The sequence below is a fragment of the Passer domesticus genome, chromosome 5 (assembly GCF_036417665.1).
Source record: "Passer domesticus isolate bPasDom1 chromosome 5, bPasDom1.hap1, whole genome shotgun sequence".
In the NCBI taxonomy this organism is placed as follows: Eukaryota; Metazoa; Chordata; class Aves; order Passeriformes; family Passeridae; genus Passer; species Passer domesticus.
The window spans coordinates 13760609-13780166 of record NC_087478.1 but is presented as its reverse complement, the minus strand read 5'-3'; the positions used below and the strand labels follow the sequence as shown (position 1 = coordinate 13780166).

The following is a 19558-nucleotide window of genomic DNA, read 5'->3' as shown; positions in this document are numbered from 1 at the left end:
GATGATGATGAAAGGTTCCTAATTACTTTTACCCCCCTGCTTGGAATATTCCATACTTATGTTTGTTTCATCATTACATTTTGCACCTTCAATTTCCAAAATGACCTTGTAAGTAATGACTCTGCTAAAACTCTCAGAAGTCTTGTAATTTGAGCTGCAAGTTTTACCTTTCCACTTATTGTTCACTAAAAGACCTTTGCCCAGTGCCTTTGCTCTGCAAGACCATTTCTCTTTTTCTCACACAATTTTCACTTTTTAAAGCTGAACCTCAATTTAAAAAATTTCATCAATTTCCATTTTTTGCCACATTTTAAAGAACTTTCAACTTTGCTCTCCATATTCTGTTATCCAATTACAAAACGTATCAGTATGTTCCTATTGTCCAGCTACAGAAATGCAAACTGAACCTGATGATGGATTCTGGACTGTGTAGCTCTACAGAATGCAGCACCTGATTTCATAATATTCTACTGCATGTGAGTAGCAGAACAGCCACTCAGAGTACCAAAACATTCCAAATACAGACTTTTTTTGTGGACAAACTCTTTCCACTTCTTTCAGATCCATCATTCACGCTGAGTATATGCTGCACTCACCAAGGGACATGGGCAGCTGATGAATCCAAACAGCCAAGGCCTTGAGTTCAAAAAAATTCAGCCAAGGACTTTTGGACAAATACTGCAGTAGACTTATTAGCTCTGTTGACATGTTAGGATTTTGATTCTTTCAGCCACATATACAACTAAGAATCTTAGGTATTTTTTTACAAATGGCTTACTTAATTTTTATACACAAACTCATCTCAGTTAGGTACCAGGACCATGTTTAAAACTGCCTGATGATTGCACCTGAGGACTTGTGCTGTTTGCACAGGCTTCACTGCACCTCAGGCATGAAATCAAGCCTTTCTTTATACTTCTGATGGTTCTGGTGTTCCAGAAGTGAAGCACTAAATTCAGGTTACATATGACTGGACAAGAATATAGGGGATGCTTTAAGAAGTTAAAATGTGTGCTAACTGCAGATACCATTTCCAGCTCTTCTATCTGGGACACAGGAAACAAATTAATTAACAAAGAATGAGAAAAATCCAGTTGGACTTCAAGACTTCAAGAGCACTTTCCTGCTATTATAAAAGACCAAGGAACAGAAGTGTATTTGCTGAGTTCTACCAACACTCTGTTAGGTAACACATGTATCTGTTTAGTGGTGTCCATAAATAAAAGCCATTATTTATAATCACAGTACTTGGATGCTAATTGCAGTTCTGTAATTTGCCACACACTTACTCCACCAGATCTAAATCACAGTTATGTTCAAGTATGATCAACCCTTTCTCATCTTCAAATCAGGCTCCTGCTCCATCTGTTCCACTGAGATGACTTTTGGTGTTCTCCCTAAAGCTCCAGACCAGCCCTGAATCTTTACCCTTCCTGATATGCCAGCCACATATAAATACATCAGCTTTCTTCAAACATTTCTTAAACCTTCTTCACAAAGGCCCCCATTCCTCAACTATAATTTATACAGCCTCACAGGAATTGTTCTCATCCTCTTGGTGTTTGCTATTTGTGCTTTAGATGTGGTGAGGATGTGAAGGGCCATCTATTCTCCTCACCTATCACAGTCCTGTGAGGATAATGACTCTACAAACCCTGCCTAGTCCTTAGATCATCAGGGCTATCCCCCTGCTGCTACAAGCACCTTGGCAGCAGACTGTGCTGAAATGCTGACATCACATGAGAAATGTCCTGATCTACTTGCTTATAGGTATCAATTGCTTCTTGACTTTGATGATCTTTTTTTCTGAATTTATAGAGCCTCCAATTACTGAGCTTCTTGATTTATTCTTGGAACTGAGCAACAGAGACAATAAAGAACACAAACAACTGACTTACACATGCCTTTATTTTGGACAGAGTGGCTGTCTCTGTAGAATAATTTGTTTTCAAAACTATTTTTCTAAAGAGACCCTATAGGTAGATACTGTATTTTCAGCTTCCAGGCAGATCAGATAGAAGCCCTGTTCAAACTTGATTAAAATCATTCTTGTGTGACTAAAACCTGCAGACCTTGTAAAATGTAACGCCATCACTTTGGAAGATTAAAAAAATCTTTCCCTAAGCATTGTTTTGGGTTTTGTTAAACAGCAAAGTCTTAGAAGTACTAGCAGAGATGTGAAATGTTAAAAGGCTACTATATGAATAATATCTTGTTTCCTCACTAACCCAGAGTTTGAGACAAAGCATGTGGAAAGCTTAACAATGGTTACAGGAACTGCATTGCACTCAGACATTATAGTTCAGGTAAGTTTCTTTTCAGATCTTTGTGTTTAAATTGATGAGAGAAGGTTTTTTTTACTCACTTTAAAGATGCTTACTACATGAACTGACATATTTCTTCCTATAATTTAAAATTAAATTACAAGTTTTGATTGATAGGACCAACATGCCAGCACAGGGAAAATCATTACCAAGCAATATATCACTATATTATTTATTTAGTGAATTTCAAGACTATGTTGAGGTCATTTCACAGTTCTGCAACATAAACTATTATAATTTTAACTATACTTCATACGAGCTGTCAAAAGCATTCTCAGACATGTTTATCTCTTTATATATTCATAATTTTCTGACCTCAATGGCCAAAACACATTCCTATATTTATTACTGCAATTCTCAGTTATCAGAAAACCAGTAGCTCAGACACTTTGACATTAGAAAGAGAAAATTAGAATCATATTTTAACAAATACTGGTTCCATGATACACTGCCATTATGAAAAACAGCAATGCCTAGTTTGCTGATAAATCAGATTGTCAATGAGTTCTCAATAAAATAAAGCTCAATACCTAATACACCTACTATATGCATCCTAAGGCTATTAAATACAATAAAACCAACTTCAATTACTAGGTTAGCTGAGTTTTTCAGGACTGATCACAATTGCATACTTCTGCTACATTCATGGAGAAAAGATATATTTCTGTCCATTAGCTATCTTACTAAATGCACTAAATATTGTTGCCTTCATCTCAGTGGTGTGTATTTGTACAAAGGATCATGAACCACGTGAGTGTGACTAATTCAAAACTGAACAACAGAGTCCTTGTGTGCCCAGCACAGCTGGCACTGCCTGTGTTATTTTAATCAGTCTGAAGACAATATGTTCAGGAAGGATTCTGAGAAACTTTGTGTGCACAGGTATCATTTCCCTAAGATATGAGGGCTGACCTAAGCTTAACACAATATTTACCATTTTCATATAGTAACTGACATGAAAAATATTGCTTAAGCAGAACAGGTTTGCATTATGTCTTCTAGAGCAGACCAAGTGTCAAAAAGGGCAGAGAAAGACGTAAATAGAAACAAACCAAGCAAGAATACAGGGCAGCAGGATCACAGTCATTTTACAGAAATGGCTCAATGTCCCAAACAGCCACATCACTGACTCTTTAAAGATTGGGAAAAGGTGGGAGGGTAGCTAATACACATGACCTAACCTAAACCTCCTTCCAGAATCAGGCAAGTTCCCAGTAAAAATGGGAATGTTTTGTTTGTTGGAATAATCATAGGAATGGATAGTTCATATTTTCACTTCTAAGGTGACAAATTTTGGAATGGTGTTGCATTGTATTCTTAAATTTACCTTTCAGATTTTTGTGGCCTTGATGGTAAGTACAATCACAGCTGCTGAGGAGATTAAGATCAAATAAAACAGGTGGTCACACTGCAAATATCTACACAACCTTATACAGCTGAGTGCGCAAATGAAATTTGATTAATGGATGGTGCAGAGAGGAGCATTCACCCTGTCTCTCCTCAATGAGATACACACCCCTTCCAGCTGTAAGGAGGCAAAACAAATCACAGTGTTTGGAATGCCCTGGTGAATTTGAGGTATTTCCATGATTCAATTTTTTTTCACATATTAATGAATTATTTTTTGGCTGCTCAACTATAATATTGTACATCTCCAGACCAAATGAAAATACTTTATTTTATTTATTTTATGGGTAGCATATCTTACTGGTTTGTTTTCTGCAACCATGTACAAGTGCCTTTAACTCCATTTGCATGGCACAGCTTTTTGAGAACCCAGTACTCAGCCCTATGTGCTTTTTTGAATTAGGACAATGACTGTGCTCTTTATCTGCTAGTCCTTCTATCTTCATTGTTATTCTAGCAGCAGGAATTAGTCTGTGCAAAGGAATATGGATCTGAAGGAACAACAAGCAAACAGACTGTTTGTAGTAGCTCTAAGGGTTCCTTAATGGACACTCACACTTTAACCCAATGGATTTACTGACATAAAAAGCATTTTTACTCTGCACAGTACCAGTGAAGCTTCTGCCAGCAAAATAAATTCTACTGATGTTTTCATAACTTAAAAATACATTTTGACACAGACCAGCACAATTTTTAGGAAACAGCCCCACACTCTGAAATGCCCAAGCTGCAAACAGGTTTAGACTTTAAGTTTACCTCAGCTCAGAGAAGCATTGTGTCCCCACAAGCTGCATTTGTGCAGGCATGTACTTAAAGCAGTTACAGGAAGATGGCATTTTGTGTTCACCTTCTGAAGTCGTGCTGCCTTTTGCTTTCCCCAACCTTTCTGAGACCTCTTGAAGACTTGCAAGATATAATGCTAAGCAATCTGAGACACCAGCAATTTTACTAGGACAAGCTAAAATATGGGTTAAGGAGCAAGGGACTGGCAATCATTTACTTCCTTTTACTTTGATTGGATCTTCTGTTTGTAACTGTCTCTACCGCAACACTTGCTGCCCTGCACTGTGGGCATCTGTACAGTAAAGCCATTATTCTTAGAATAGCAAAGAAAATATGCAAGATTGATGTTATACAGGAAGTAACTGTACTTCCAAAGCCTTAGATTTGGGAATCTTTTTGATTCAACTTTATAACTACCATGGGAAATACTTCCAAGGCCAAAAAGGAGAGAGAGGTGAGTCACAAAGCTCAGCCTTCAGCTTTTCTCTGGTTTGCAGTCCCCATCTCATCTTCCTTCCAAGACCATGCATGTTATGCTGAAGTACTCCTAACTCAAGTGGAATGCCAAAAACACCATCTACTTTCTCGTGACAAAACCAGTATTTTATACTTCATTCAGCTTATTGACAATGTGCACAGAAAGCAGGCACAATTGGATCTTAAACAGCCACTTTTCCAAGTCAAATATATGCTTGTATGTCATACCCTTCAGAAATAATTTATACTAATATTCATGATGCTGAAGGAATTCTTCCTTTGGCTCCATCTAGATCACAGTTTGGTGATGTTTTGAGGCATAAAAATTTATACAGTTTTAGGTACACAAGTGTGAAAGTTATTATTAGGCATATCAATCCCTACTTTTTTTGTACAAACCTTTTAAATACTGGATGCTGTAGCCTAATTGTGCTTTGTGGGCAAATGCATCCATTTATTATTTTCAGCTCTCCTGGCTTTTGTGTCTCTCTACTAAAGCATAGCATAGGATTAAAATAGAAGCACCTAAAGCTTTCCCATATGTTGCTCATTATTTCCCCCTCCATTCACTTTGAGCTTTAAACATAGAGATCTCCTTCTATTTTAAAATACTCTCAAATGAAAAGATTTAATTATTTTATTGCTCTTTTCCCAGAACCTTTGAATTTTTATCTTATCTGCTTTTGCCCACTTCACATCAGAAACAGAAATCACAACAGATTACAAGTATTCCAATAATTCATGAAGTAACATGCCTTTACGAGAACTATCTGCTTTAATTTTTCATGCTTTTGCCCAGAAGTGCACACCATAAAAGCCATGAAAATTTCCTTCCTGACTGGCTGATGTTAACTCGAACATGAAAATTCTGTTGAATATTTTTCTTTTGTTTTGAAGTAGGACTGGCCATATTTCCTGTACATGAATTTTATATGGTTTCAGGTTACATTAACCATCTAGCTTTATTAAATAACAAATTATGACTTCTGCAAAGGGTGCATCTCCTCTCTGCAGACATCCTTTCCAAACAGTTAGCTGGAGTACTAGGCAAATCCTTCTCACATTTTTATTTTAGGGCAATCTGGTTCCAAAAGGAGAGCATCTTTCCCATTTACCTCTTTTAACCAGACTACTCGCCATTTTTTAGACAGACCCATCTCAAAAATTGCAAATTATAGCTGACTCTGCAGTAGAAAACAAGTAAAAATATACACTTTCAATACAGGCATCATTATATCTGGTAGTATCCTGTGTTGTGTTTATTTATAACTGTTTACACGCAGTGAAGACCCTCCATCCCCTCCCCAGTTTTCTATAAATCTTCAGATCCTCAGAATCTTTCACCTAAGACATTGCTCTGGCATAAGAAAAGCCATGTACCCTATTTCTAGCCAATATCACCACAAAACCAGAAGTGTACCTCTCATTTCTTGATATTTATTTCTACTACCAAAAGACAGATTTTGAATATAATTAAGACTTTCTTCAGCCATTGAACTAGTCTTCTCTGAATAGGGAATTTTCTAGTCTGTCAGCTAAATGAACATAAGAGCACTCACATGTGAATAAACCCCAAAGAATACAAAAAATGACACATTCTTAGACCCTCAGAATTAATGTTATTTCAAACTATGACTGCATATGGAAAATCAGTCAAAGCCCGCACATATATTATAATTGTTTATTGGTATGCAATTATCTGAACATTACTTCTTCCTGCTCAGGAAAACAACAGGCAAGGAACCCATCTTCTTGAAGAGTTTATAGCTGCTATATATGACAAGCTGATGAATAAAAGCAAGCATTTTTATAAATTCCTTATAAAATATTCCTGACATTGTGTACACTGTAACTTGTAGCAGATGTGATATATTAGAAGAGGCACATGTGGAATTTGCCACTTAACCACCTTACTGAGTCCAAGAAATTTCAAAGGAATACTCAGAGAATTTAACCAAAAAGTCTCATTTTCTCTACAGAGGGAAGTTAGGATTTTAAATTTAGCTGTCTAGTTTAGTTCCTTGTACTAGGCTTTGTGAATAATTTTCTATTACTCACACTAGGTTGTAAAAATTAATTGGAAACAATCTTCAAGAAGATTGGATGAATGACCATGAAATCTCACCTGTATTTTGTGCAGGTAGAGTTTTGATGTGAAGGATCTGTTGGATTAAGTGTGATTCTTGGCGAGACCTGAGCTGATAGCAAAAATCCCGAAGCTAGGATAATGAGTGCTACAGCAGTACCTAAAAATACAGATAAAGAACAATGTGACACTTTTCTCCAGAGCACATGAAATAGTTCTCCATTGAACTGAACTCTGCTTGGGAAAGCAAGGCTCCCCATCACTGTGCATACAGCATTCCCTAAGGAGTTGTGATGAGAACCTTAGAAAAATACCCTTTGCTACACCCACATCCTAAATTAGGTTAGATATTAAAGTCAAGTGCACCAGCTTTCATGTCCAGATACTAAATTAGTAGGTTGAGACTCTTTAATCTGTGGACTTGATGACTGCTTGAATGAACAGGTATTATTATTTTTGGTGTTCAAAATAATGTTGCAAAGTTAAAATTTATTAGTGGCTTTGAAATCACCATACTTTTCTCCACTCCCACACCCAGCCTTGCAGGTTTTCTGTAAAACAGAAAGTAGCACCAGCTTTTTCATTGACTCTACTTCTCTTTGTGAAACTAGGGAAATCTGACTTTTCATAAGAACGCCATCAAAAAAGTGCAACATATCTTGTTTCAAAGAGCACACATATAACATCTGCTGGGAAAAAGTCCCCTCCCATCTTTTTGCTTCCATTTTCCCAACAAATACCTTGTACACAAGCTGGACAAAATGACAAGTGGAAGATGACAAAAAAGATTCACATTTTGTGCAACAGACCATTACTGGAACATAGCTCATATTATTTGCCACAGACACAACATACTGTATCATTTTAATGAAAATTGATAAACCTCACTACTTATGATACTACTGCAACTGCCTCAAACTCAGACTTATAAAACTTTACCTCTTGCTACTCGATGACACATTGAGATCTGTGTTGCATAGAAGTTTCCTAGCTGGCAAACATACCAAAAGTATGTGAAAAAAGTATGTGAAAAAACACACCAAAGTATGTGAAAACCTTTCTCACAGATATAAATAACATCTGAACATTTATAACATTTACATAATAATGTTGTCTGTGAATATGCCTGTGCAGCAGCCAATAGGCAGGAATGGCTGGACCATACATTGGCCTGAACTGAGGTAATTAAGAGTTTAAACTCAGTCACAAACTAGTTGTGCAGAAAGCACCTTCCCACCATTAGATATTCCATACTTGGCTCTCTTCTAGCTATGGCTGGTAGGTACACTAATAATCCCAGTTTCCAGGCTGCATATTGCACTAGATGTCCTGTACTTTCAAAATACCATAAACCAGACAGCAAATATATTTAGAAAGGGTCTATAATCTTTATGTTTTCTAAATATGCTCTGTCTTTTAAGTCAACCAAATGCACTAACACCCACTTCCAGTGTCTCTGTAAGTATCTTGTTTCTTTGGAAAAGTACTGAATATGTAAATTCGACAAAGGAAGTTTAATGTTTTCATTCTCTGGACATTTTTCTCTGATGAACAAAACTAAACAATCACTGTACATCATTAGCTTAGGTGGGAAAAAGAAAAAGGAAATATCCTGAAGATAGTTTAGACCCCCGCTGCTAAGAGATACAAATTGTACAATGCCCAAGTACCTTTCAAATTGACAATTTCTGAAGGGAAAGAAGAAAACACAAATAAAATGAATAATACACTTGTCAGAGTTCCTGCATGTTTTCCAACTAACAGCTTTGAAGAAAGAAATTAACTAAAGAAAAAGAGCAGAAGAAAGATAAAGAAATTATACAGATAAGATAAAGAAAGATATAAAATGGGCAGGAAACTGAGACAAATCAGTAATTTAGTAAAGAGAACTAAAACAGTGGGATATTTTTTCCAGAAAATTACTATAATTTTTCATAATGTCATCTGAAAGGCTCCATTTTTCAAAAGTTTCTACTATTTTGAGAATTATAAAGACATAATGAAATCTAAAACATCTCTGCCAAATGTTTTCAGAAAGCAGGAAAAGTTGCACAAGATTACAAAATTAAATTACAGCATATTGGCTTTTAATCAAAGTATTAATGTTACTCTGATTATACTTGTAGGTTTTTATCTAATAAACATATAATCAATTAGGCTTTATTAAAAAAAAAAAAAAGCCCCACATCCTTGCAGCAGCAGGCAAAAGCAGCAGTTTTATCTTCATTTTATGCAGTGGGAGACTGGGGCATACCTGGCTTCCCCAAAGACCAGAGAAGCTGCCAGCAATAACTCAGTGTAAATTGTAATGTCCTTAGAAATGCAAACCAAAGTAGAGCAGTAAGATATGTTTACCCCGAGAGAAAACTCAACATGGAAAACAAATCCATCAGTAGATTTAGTAATTATCATTCTATTACACAGCCCTCTTGCTAAGGAAAACACATCGTATCCACCACTACCTAAATCAAATGTTGCATGACAAAATTCTAACTAGTACAGAGGGATGATGTACGATTTCATAACTGTCATTATTTGTATTATCCTTAAGGAGGGACTGTAGGATAAAACCACAGCAAGCATTAGGGCTTGGCTCAAGTGATGCTGCAGACAGGCAGCCAGGAACCAGCCACAAAAAAAGATCATTTTTACTAAACAATTACTTTGTGTCCAAACATCATTAACAAATAACTCTTTAAATGCATTATGCTCCATTGTTAATTCTGTCTTATTGCAATACCCTCCTGTGATCCATGACTAACATGCATTGTAAGACATTTATATCTACATTTCAGATGTACAACCTTTGAATATGTTAAGCAGAGCCAAAAAGCAAAGAGTTCTGGTAATATGAAAAGTCCATGTTGGTTATCACAGCTATACAGCTGGGTCTAGATAAGCAATAAACTCTTTGAGGGGGCTGGCCAGACTTATAAAATTATTGGGGCCAAATAAAAAAATCAATCAATCAATCAATCAATCAATCCTCTGTTTCACTAGGCATTAAAGGAGAGGCAGCACCCAAGAATCAGAAGTGTCAGTGCAAGGCCTGGAGAGATCCACGCCACAGAAAGACAAGACAACAGACTGTCTGGAGGCACAGAAGGACATTTAAGGGAGATGTATTGTAACTGATGTGGAACAGACTAAAAGTAGCAATTTGAGATTTTTCTTCATATCTTTAAAATGTGAGACACATGCTTTGAGTCACTGTGTTGTTGCTGCTCTGCCTATATAAACACATTCAAATACTCAAGTGTAGATTAGCTCAGCTGAGAGCTGGGAATTGCACATCCAGTGACATGGCAGCTGGTGTCCCTCTCTGCTGTGCTGCACTAACTAGAAATTTGGATCCTTGACAACAACAGCAGAACAAAATATGAAGACATTAAAGCTTTATAGCTAAACACTTGTGAACACTATTTCAAGAGGAGCAGGAACAGTTTCTCTCTACAAAACCCTGTTCTTGGAAACATCTGAAGCTTCCAGACATTCAGCCAGAGGCAAGTTTGGTCACAGATCACTTCAGCAAAAACGAGCACAGAAGGCAGGAATAAGCAGGGAATTACCATCCTAACAGGACACATGCAACATAGGAAGGCTGCTTGCTGTGCCTTTCTCTGCTTTCAAGAAGAGATTATGTGATGAGTTATGGTGTTTGAGTATTTGGACAAAATATACAAAACCACAATTCTGTCTTTGTGTATCTCATACTGGAGATGAATTAAAATCAGATTAATGTATGTAAGGTATTTACTGTACTGTCTCTGAGTAACTGTGCAGAGAACTGCATTACTTTTTACAAAATGCTGCAAGGACTATGCAATATGCTTTCTCTGGTGCACCTTCATCGGATGGTTCTGAATTCCAGTTAATAAGCCCAAAATTATAGATGAGATTTAAAAGCTAACTACTTGTGATGTTCCAGGCATTTCATTCCTTAAACTGGAAAAAAGGGCTAAATGAAAACATTGTAAAACATGGCTTCAAGGAGAAAGTCACCTGAAAAAATAACTGGCTGACACTTTTAAATTAGCCTCTAGCTGTGGTATTTTATTAATAGACTTGAAAACCTATAAGGTTTCAGAGATGACATCAACACTGTAATTTTAAAGAGGACTACTTTGAAAAAAACTGCACTTGAAATTTTATTTTCTTTTAAGTAATAATTATGAGGAAAATGTAATACACTAATGAAACACTCACCTGTTAAGCTACCAAGTGTAAGTTTCCGCCGACCCATTCTTTCAACAAGCCAGACTCCCACAAGAGTAAAAATAAAGTTTATAAATGCTGTCAGTGCAGCCAGCCAGATTGCAAGCCTGTCATCTTCCACTCCTGACATCTGCAAAATGGTAGCACTGTAGTACCTGTGCAGGGAGGGAGAAACAAATAACACTGTTTATTTCAATTTGGCTCATGTTATAGTTTCTGATTCAGTTTGAAAAAGATGATAACAAATATCAAGTGTGACCTCTTGCATAATGCAGTTGAAGACTGACACACAATCACCCTGGGAAATCAGGCATAACCAAGGCATAACTTGCACCTGACTAAAGTTTTGACTGGAGGACATCAAGAGATGAACTGCCATTCTCTTGGCTGTTTATATTTTCAACGGTCAATCATATTCTGCTACAAATGGGGTTTTCATTTTTAATTTAAATTAATCTGCCTTTCATATTCATCCATTGTTTTATGCTCTTTTTAGGATTTTATCAGTCTGTATATTGTCTAGGGAAAGACAGCTCAAAATCAAATAGATTTTCAGTCCTCTTAAAGGTCATACACAACGAATCTACAGCATCCAACATGTTGCAAGTGACACTTGCATCCTCTTGGTTTTAGATTTTGCAGTCTTATTTCAGTGCCACTGAGATGCACAAAACCCTCTCCATGGCATTACTTTTGACTTAACCAAAAAATGATTGCTATGAAATGCCTTAGCACCACACTGCAGGGATGTGAATCTGCACCCAACAGGAGCATTTGACAGAATGTTCTACTTCTTTCTAAATGAAATCAATTGTTCCACACAAACAATAACTCATAAAAAATTGAACTGAGTAAAATGAAAAGGGAGGGGAGTGGAAGCCTTCTACCATTTTTCACAGCAATCAAATGAACACAGACTTTGTGCCCATGTTCTCAGGGAGAACTAAATAAATGCCCAAAGAAACATGAGTAATTTTGTTGATGCTGTAGAAGCACTTTTCAGCTTCTATTAATTTGTGCTGACTGAAATACTGAATACTCAAGCCCTCAAACACCTTGCAGTCAACAGGCTATCACACAGGATTAACCATCAAGAATGTTAAAGCTTCTTTTTGTCTCTGGTCAATATGTGCGGGGTTGCATTTTAGTTAAATGGTATGCTCTGTCTCGCCCCTCCAAAATGTACGGTTTGTTCCTAGCCCGTGATCCTCCCCTGAAGTCTCGTGCATCTGTAACCCCATGGGCCCAAGTCTTATTGTGCACCCACTTTGAATTTCCCTGTTAAGGTGTGCGAGGGAGACGAGATTTCCTCTTGGCCCTTCTCTCCCCATCTCCCTCCCCTTCCCCCCTTCTCCCTCAGTAACCATGTTGTTCCTGGGGGTGGGACCCCCAATAAACTCTCAGAATCAGCACCCTCAGAAGCCGTGTGGAGTTTCCTTGCCTGCCTGCTGCTGCCAGCCAACACTCAGCTTAGGGCCCCCCCGGGGACTCCCCAGAGAGCCTCCCCTCAAACAAACTGCATCAAATATGTAGCTTGCTTTATGTCCCCTTGTTGCCTTAATGCCAGGATGTGCTACCCTCAGGAATATCAGCAGCTCCCATTGCTCTATTCCAAGCACATTCTGCTTTTTACTTCAAATCAACAGCCCATCATGGGGCAATATGCTGAGACACCATTTGAGACAGTACCACCTGTAAGTGACCATGACTATGCTGGATGTTACCCTCTCACCCACAAGGCACTGAGATTCCCCCTTGCTCAGCTCCTTTTCCCCAGTTCAGCCATGTGAGGCAATGCCTTCACAACCAGCCAGGGCCTCCAGAGCGAGCCTGCTGGGACTGAGGCCCCATGGCTCCCCGTGCTCTTGAGCCAGGCTCGGTCTCTGCCCACCCTCAGAGGCTGCAGTGACCCATCCAGGCTCAGCTCCTGTCCAAGGGCTGCACACTTGAGATCCCAGCAAGCTTCTTAGGGAGGGAAGATTCATGAAGGATAGACATCAAAACATTAACAAATCCTCGTGTCCTAAGGCACTCTAAATTAAATTGCTAACTGCCTGTCAAAACTTACATAGTGCTGCACTGTTTCACCCACCAAAATGACCCAGTCTCTGATTTCCCAATACATATTTATTTTTCTGCATAAGGGTAGGAAAATAACAAATGTCAAGTGTTGGTGCTGACACCTACTATGAAACTCCTATTTACTTCCACCAGACAAGGTTTCAGGAAGCCAAATTTAACTCCACACATCTAATTCTTCTTAAAATCCAATTCTACTGGGAAGTCAGAAATTGCCAGTTGTCAGCAGCAATGTATAATGTACTGTCTATACAGTCAAAAAAAGCAAATAATAAGGAATCACATAAAAACATGTAGATGTCTACTGCCAAATCCCTACAAACATGCACCTTTTGCCCCCATCATTCCTTCTGGTTGCTTATTGCACTCACAGGTTATATATTTTCAAATAGAAGCTTGCTGTTTATCCATAAATAAACAGCATATTTCATTTCTGTGTAAAATAAACCAGGCAACTTTAAAATCTGCAAATCCAAATGCCAAGCTACCAAAGCCTGGGTGTTGAGCAGTGATGTTCATAGTTACTACAGCATAGCAACTTAATTTCCAAAATTTAAAAGGGCACTTACAGAGATTATAATAACTACTAAATATATTTGCTTATGTTCACCTGTTTTAGTGTACTCATTTTTTATACAAGTCTGTGCAACCTTGCCTGTATATTAATGTAACAAAACATCAGTCTTTTCAAGTTTTTCCGGACAAGGGAAAAAACCTATGTGGTAGGAAAAGGTTAAATTGTGATATTATACAAACACAGCCAATACTGCAAGTCCTGCAGGGAATACAGCTTCAGTAACGAAGCTGTGCAATCCTAGTTTATTTTCTAAAATGTAAAGAAACTTTAAAACACATGTGAATCCTTGGAATTTTTAAGCAAATACTGTATCTTAGAAAGCAAATAAATACATGAAAATACAAAGCCACACAAAATAACTGAGTTGGATATATACAGAAAGATTTTTAATATAGTTGATTTCTGTGGATGTCAAAATTATCAAGAAATTCAACATTATGTATTGTTATATCAAAAGCTGCAGTACACTGAAGAAAAATAAACCCAAAACCACATCCACATTCAAGCCTCCTCAGACTAATCTTTTGACTCTATACTGAAAATGCACAGTTTTGAAGGAAATGAAGCACCCAAAACCACTTTTCCTCCCCTTTTTCTTTTAATGAGTGAGGCTGTTCTAAAAAGTGACAATGTTGAATGTTCAAAGAAAAAGATAATTTCCTCCCTTCAAGCAGATCTTACAGGCAGATCTTACAGGATGCATCAGGGTTCCCAGCGTGGCATCTTCAGCAGCAGAGAAGCTGCCCACCACTCCAGCTCCCAGGGAAAATCAATGTTTGTCCATAAGGTGCCATCACTGCTCTGAGTGTCCCATCTTCCACAAGATGCTGCTCCAGCCCACTAAACACTAAGTCCACTCTAAAAAAGTTTCTGCCTCAGGATTTCAGCCTTTTTGGACAGAATTTATAACTCTTGTAAAAGTAATGAATAAATCTAAGGCTCTCTTTACAGAAACCTGAGGAGCTCTTCAAGGAAAGGGCTGCCATATCATCCCTACGTCTGTAATGGATTTTTCAGAATCAGTACCTGCGAGGTAAACTGGGGAGCTGCCACTATACACTTAAACTAAATTAAACCTTCAAATTCCCTGTCTGGCAGTAACAATGTACTGTGTTATAAATGCTTTCAGCACAGACTGAAATGTTACACAGTGAATGTCACTTATTACAATCAATATATTATGGTAATACAAACACAGAATTTAGTACTGCTTGACAGATAACTATATACATCCAATATGTTCTCTGATTCAGCATGTGTTATTCATGTATAAGGTACATGAAAATGATTTAAAAATTACCATATAATTATGGCAATTAAGAAAACACAGGATTTTTTTAGAGTCCAAACAGACTAAACTCTATAGCTATTAAGCAAAATAAGTGTACCACTGTTTGACAGGGATTAAAAACCTTTAGAGGATTAAGATCACCGAGATACAGAAAGAAATTAACTTCCTTAAGTTACCACAGTACTGTCACACACTGTGACCCTACTTGGTCATGTGAAAATACTGTTGCAGTATCTGCTGTGAGATTGAAAAATTCCTTTTTTTTTCTTTTTTTTTTTTTTTAATTTATTTGCTCTGCACCAGATATCTCTTTGCCAACAGTCAGTGTGCTTTTCACACTCACTTATTTCACTTGCTCATGTGGGTCCTTCACAGGTCTCACCTGAAACTTTAGGGGACAGAAGTTGTTTTGTTCTTCATAACAGAAAAACAGTAAAATACAAAGAGCTGGATCTATTTATGAAAATAAAAGAATATTAGGCAATAAAATAATACCAAACTATCTATCAGTCTATAAAATAGTGTTCTGTACATTTTTCAGACAGAACTCTGCAGTTAAAATCCATAGAAGAGATAGGTTGAACTTATTGAAGAGGTAAATTGAAAAGTAATAGGCAGAGCTGAAGATTAAAAGAAAGCACTGGAAGGAACAAAGTCTTTATCATTCTCCTTCTCTTCCTAAAACAGAGATCAGTTTCCAGCACATTAAAAATAGATCAGAGTCCATAACACTTGTATGTTTTGCACTGCCACAAAAAGCAAAGTAATATCAACTTTTCCACCTTGTCTTTAGTGCCTTTACTCAATATATGAGTGCCTAACTCTTCATCAGAACCTTTACGAAAGAAAATCACCACTGCCATCCCTGTTTTATAAATGGAGACCACTGGGGCTTTTGGGGAAGAGGAGGAAGAAGAATGACTATTCTAGTCACAGCTATCCACCAGTACTACCTGCAGCAGAATAATGACACTCCAGAGCCTCAATGCAGATAAGTGCTGTCTGCAAATTACTGAGTATAAAAGCAGGGAAAGAAAATCCCCCAGGTGTTTCACAAAACATACCTTGTTCAATTATTCATTTATTCTGACAATTTCAGTTAAATTTAAATTAGGTTTAATATTCCAGGGTATTCTAATGCCTGCTGTAAGTTCTCTGGGATCCCAAAAAATGAAATCAGTCCTCATTAAAATCAACAGACTTGCAGAATGTACATAGCACTAAAAAAAAAAAAAAAAAAAAAAAGAGAGAAATCAAGCTAGCCCTTGTGTATAAAGCCAAGGCCAACAGCAAACAATGGGACTGTTGTAGACACAGTCTCAAAAGAGCCAGGAGCATGCTTAGAGCAACGGGATCTTGAATGGTAGGTTTAGATTAGATATTAGGATCAAATTCCTTCCTGTGAGGGTGGTGTGGCAGTGGAAGAGCTGCCCAGAGAAGCTGTGGACACACCATCCCTGGAAGTGTTCAAGGCCAGGTTGGGTGGAGCTTTGAGCAGCCTGGTCTAGGGGAAGGTGTCCCTGCCCATGGCAGAGGATTGCAGCTGGGTGGTCTTTATGGTCCCTTCCAATCCAAACCATTGTGTGATTCTATGCTTTTCAATTTTAATTAGAAGACATTGCATTAAAAATGTTTTTCTTGCACAGCATAACAGGCCAGAGAATGGGCTGCATTTCTGGCAAGAGGATGCAAAACAGATAAAAGTAATTTAACCACAAGTAAAGCCACTGAGATGACAAACTGTCCTTCTGAAAAGAAAACCAATGGAAAAAAAAAAAAACAACCAATCTCAGACTCCATTGCTAGGGACACAGGGCTGGACAAAGGGCAGGAGAGTTGAGAAGGCCAACAGATAAAGACTCAGTGAGAAAAAGCTCTTCTGCAAGGTGAGGCTGGGAAAGGCCCTGGCACATGGGGCAGGGTGGAAGTGCCCAAACAGAGCAAGGCAGCCACAGCAGCTCTGGCACTGCTGCACTGGCAGGGAGGAACCCCCAAAGGCCCTGTGATGACCCCAACACATACACCTGGTGCTGGAATAAATGGTGGAAGCCTTCTTTAACCATGCTACATTAAATATATACTTTCATTCCATTCTTAATTAGCCTGTTACAGCACCAGAAACACACACACACCACACACACACAAAAAAAACCCCATTTAAAAACCTATTGGCACCAATCCCACATTCATTCAGGGAAAACTCCACGATGAGCAATGAGGAATAGCAGCATGCATATGTGCACAGGAGTACACTGTAGCTGCAGTCACTGCTGGGCACAGTGCCCTTACTAGCAACAATTTTAAGCATATGTCCTGTATTAAAAAAAAAAAAAAAATCTGGGAAATAACTGGCACAAAAATCTTCCCTGGACTTAAATGCACAGATGTACCCATATTACCAAAATTTCAGCACTGTTTACAAAATAAACTCAAAAGATAATTGTGGAATGACTCCATCTGAGCTCATATTTGTGGTGGCAGATGAAATCCATTTCAGGAGTACGGGTTTTGGCAAAAAATATCCTATTTTGACAACCTCAACTGACCATTCTAAATCTGCATTCAGGAATTAATATTTTTAGATTTTTCTGGACCTAAATTCTAAGAAATGGCAGGTGTTCAGTGTCTTTCAAATTCATGCCACTCACTTGTGGTGCTTTAATTGAAATTTCTAAATCCAGTCTCAGGTTTTAATATTCATACAATCAAATATTACCCTTGTGATAGATTTCAGACATACACTGCACATCATCAAGATCTCAACAGACTTGTATATTCTCCTTGCTTAGAAAACAAATGTAATTGCACAGCAAACTTAAACATGTGCAGCGTGAATATTAATTCAACAGTGTCTGCTTGTATTACACAATTTTTTTTTTGTTGTCCTTTGTCCCATCTGTTCTAGCAAAGCAAGGAAAAAATCACAGCAGACCCAAAAAATTTCTTGTAGAAATCTTGTGGAATCACCAATGCAGACAGATTTTTTTCATTTCATGTTCAGGATGGGTAAAACCATAGGATTTATGTTAACGTAGCATATAAATGACTATCAAAAACCCCAAAGGATTTAATTTCTGATGTCTGAATGATTAATCTACCCAAATGCAGCACTTGGATGATGCTTTTGAAATTTCCTCTTCAGTTTCAACAGTAAAACTTGTCAGAATAGCTTCATTCTTTCCCTCTCACTTACTAAAAATGAATCTGCAAGCATCCCAACTATGCATTTCTGCTTTTCTGCCAATAAACAAAGCATCAGTCTCAATTTTTGGTGCTCTAGCCTCAGAATTCCATCAGACCTCTTCCTACCCATGCTGTTTCACTCTGTGCCCTGACTAGGCTTTGTAGAGATGCTCTGCTTACAGCAGAGGTGAGAACTGGAGTATCATTCCCAGTCCAAAACCTTTAATAGAAAAATATATCAGCTGTAAAGACCCAGAGCAAGCTTTTAGCACCACTAGAGAACCACTTGCAGAAGCTGAGCTTCTTTCAGCAATTTTACCTGAGGAAACTGAATTTACTCACTCCTCCGAGGATTTAGCTTTTAGCTGGCACTTTCTTATTTGTTATGTGAGTGCAAAAACATTTCACCAGTGCTGCAAAGTTGGTGACACCTGCACCAGTGGCTGTTCATAAATGGTAAGAACAATTATCATTACAGCAGCTATGAAACAAACCTCTAGCAGAGGACTACAATAAATTTCCAGTGTGCTGTGAATGCACTACCTGTGGAAAGGAACAAACACATTGCTCTTCTCTTCAGTACACAGTGCTTAAGCACCACATCAAAACTGCTACAGCTACATAAAGCACTGCAAAGACTCGTGTAATACAGAGCTAAAGGCTAATGTAATAGAGCTAGATTCTCAACAGTGCAGAACAGGAACCTTTTAATCTGTGAACCATATGCTGCACATCAGATTTGTCTGATAATCCCTGGAGTGTATTACACTCTGTATATTTCTGTTCAACAGGGAAATTCTGTTCTAATTTATACAGAGCATCTTATGGTGTTCTTTAAAAGTTATATGTGACTTAACCATATAGGAGAGAACTTGCTGCCACCATTTACTGCTATGTCTTATGTATAGTATTTACATATAGTTTGTGTTTAAAATTCAGTGAAGCTGCTAGAAAATACATATAAAAGAAAATTTTAGATAAAGTTGAATGAAAATTTCAACACAAAGTCAATAAACAGCTAAAAATATTCTATGCTAGATATTTTTAGGAGTCCCTTTTGAAAATACATTTTACTTTCTCTCTGAAATAAATCATTGTTACTTGGAAACACCCAACAAAGGATAGATACAGAACAG

General features: G+C 37.7%; 1 protein-coding gene across 1 annotated transcript in view; it reads right to left on the bottom strand.

Annotated features, from left to right (window-relative positions):
* The window catches only part of SLC2A13 (solute carrier family 2 member 13), a 139472-nt gene that overhangs the window by 32863 nt on the left and 87051 nt on the right, over positions 1-19558 (bottom strand). The window contains exons 5-6 of the mRNA XM_064422064.1: positions 11284-11447; positions 7117-7237 (exon numbers count right to left, since the gene is read on the bottom strand). Of these exons, the coding sequence (XP_064278134.1) occupies positions 7117-7237; positions 11284-11447 (285 nt within the window). The remainder of the gene's footprint in view (positions 1-7116; positions 7238-11283; positions 11448-19558) is intronic.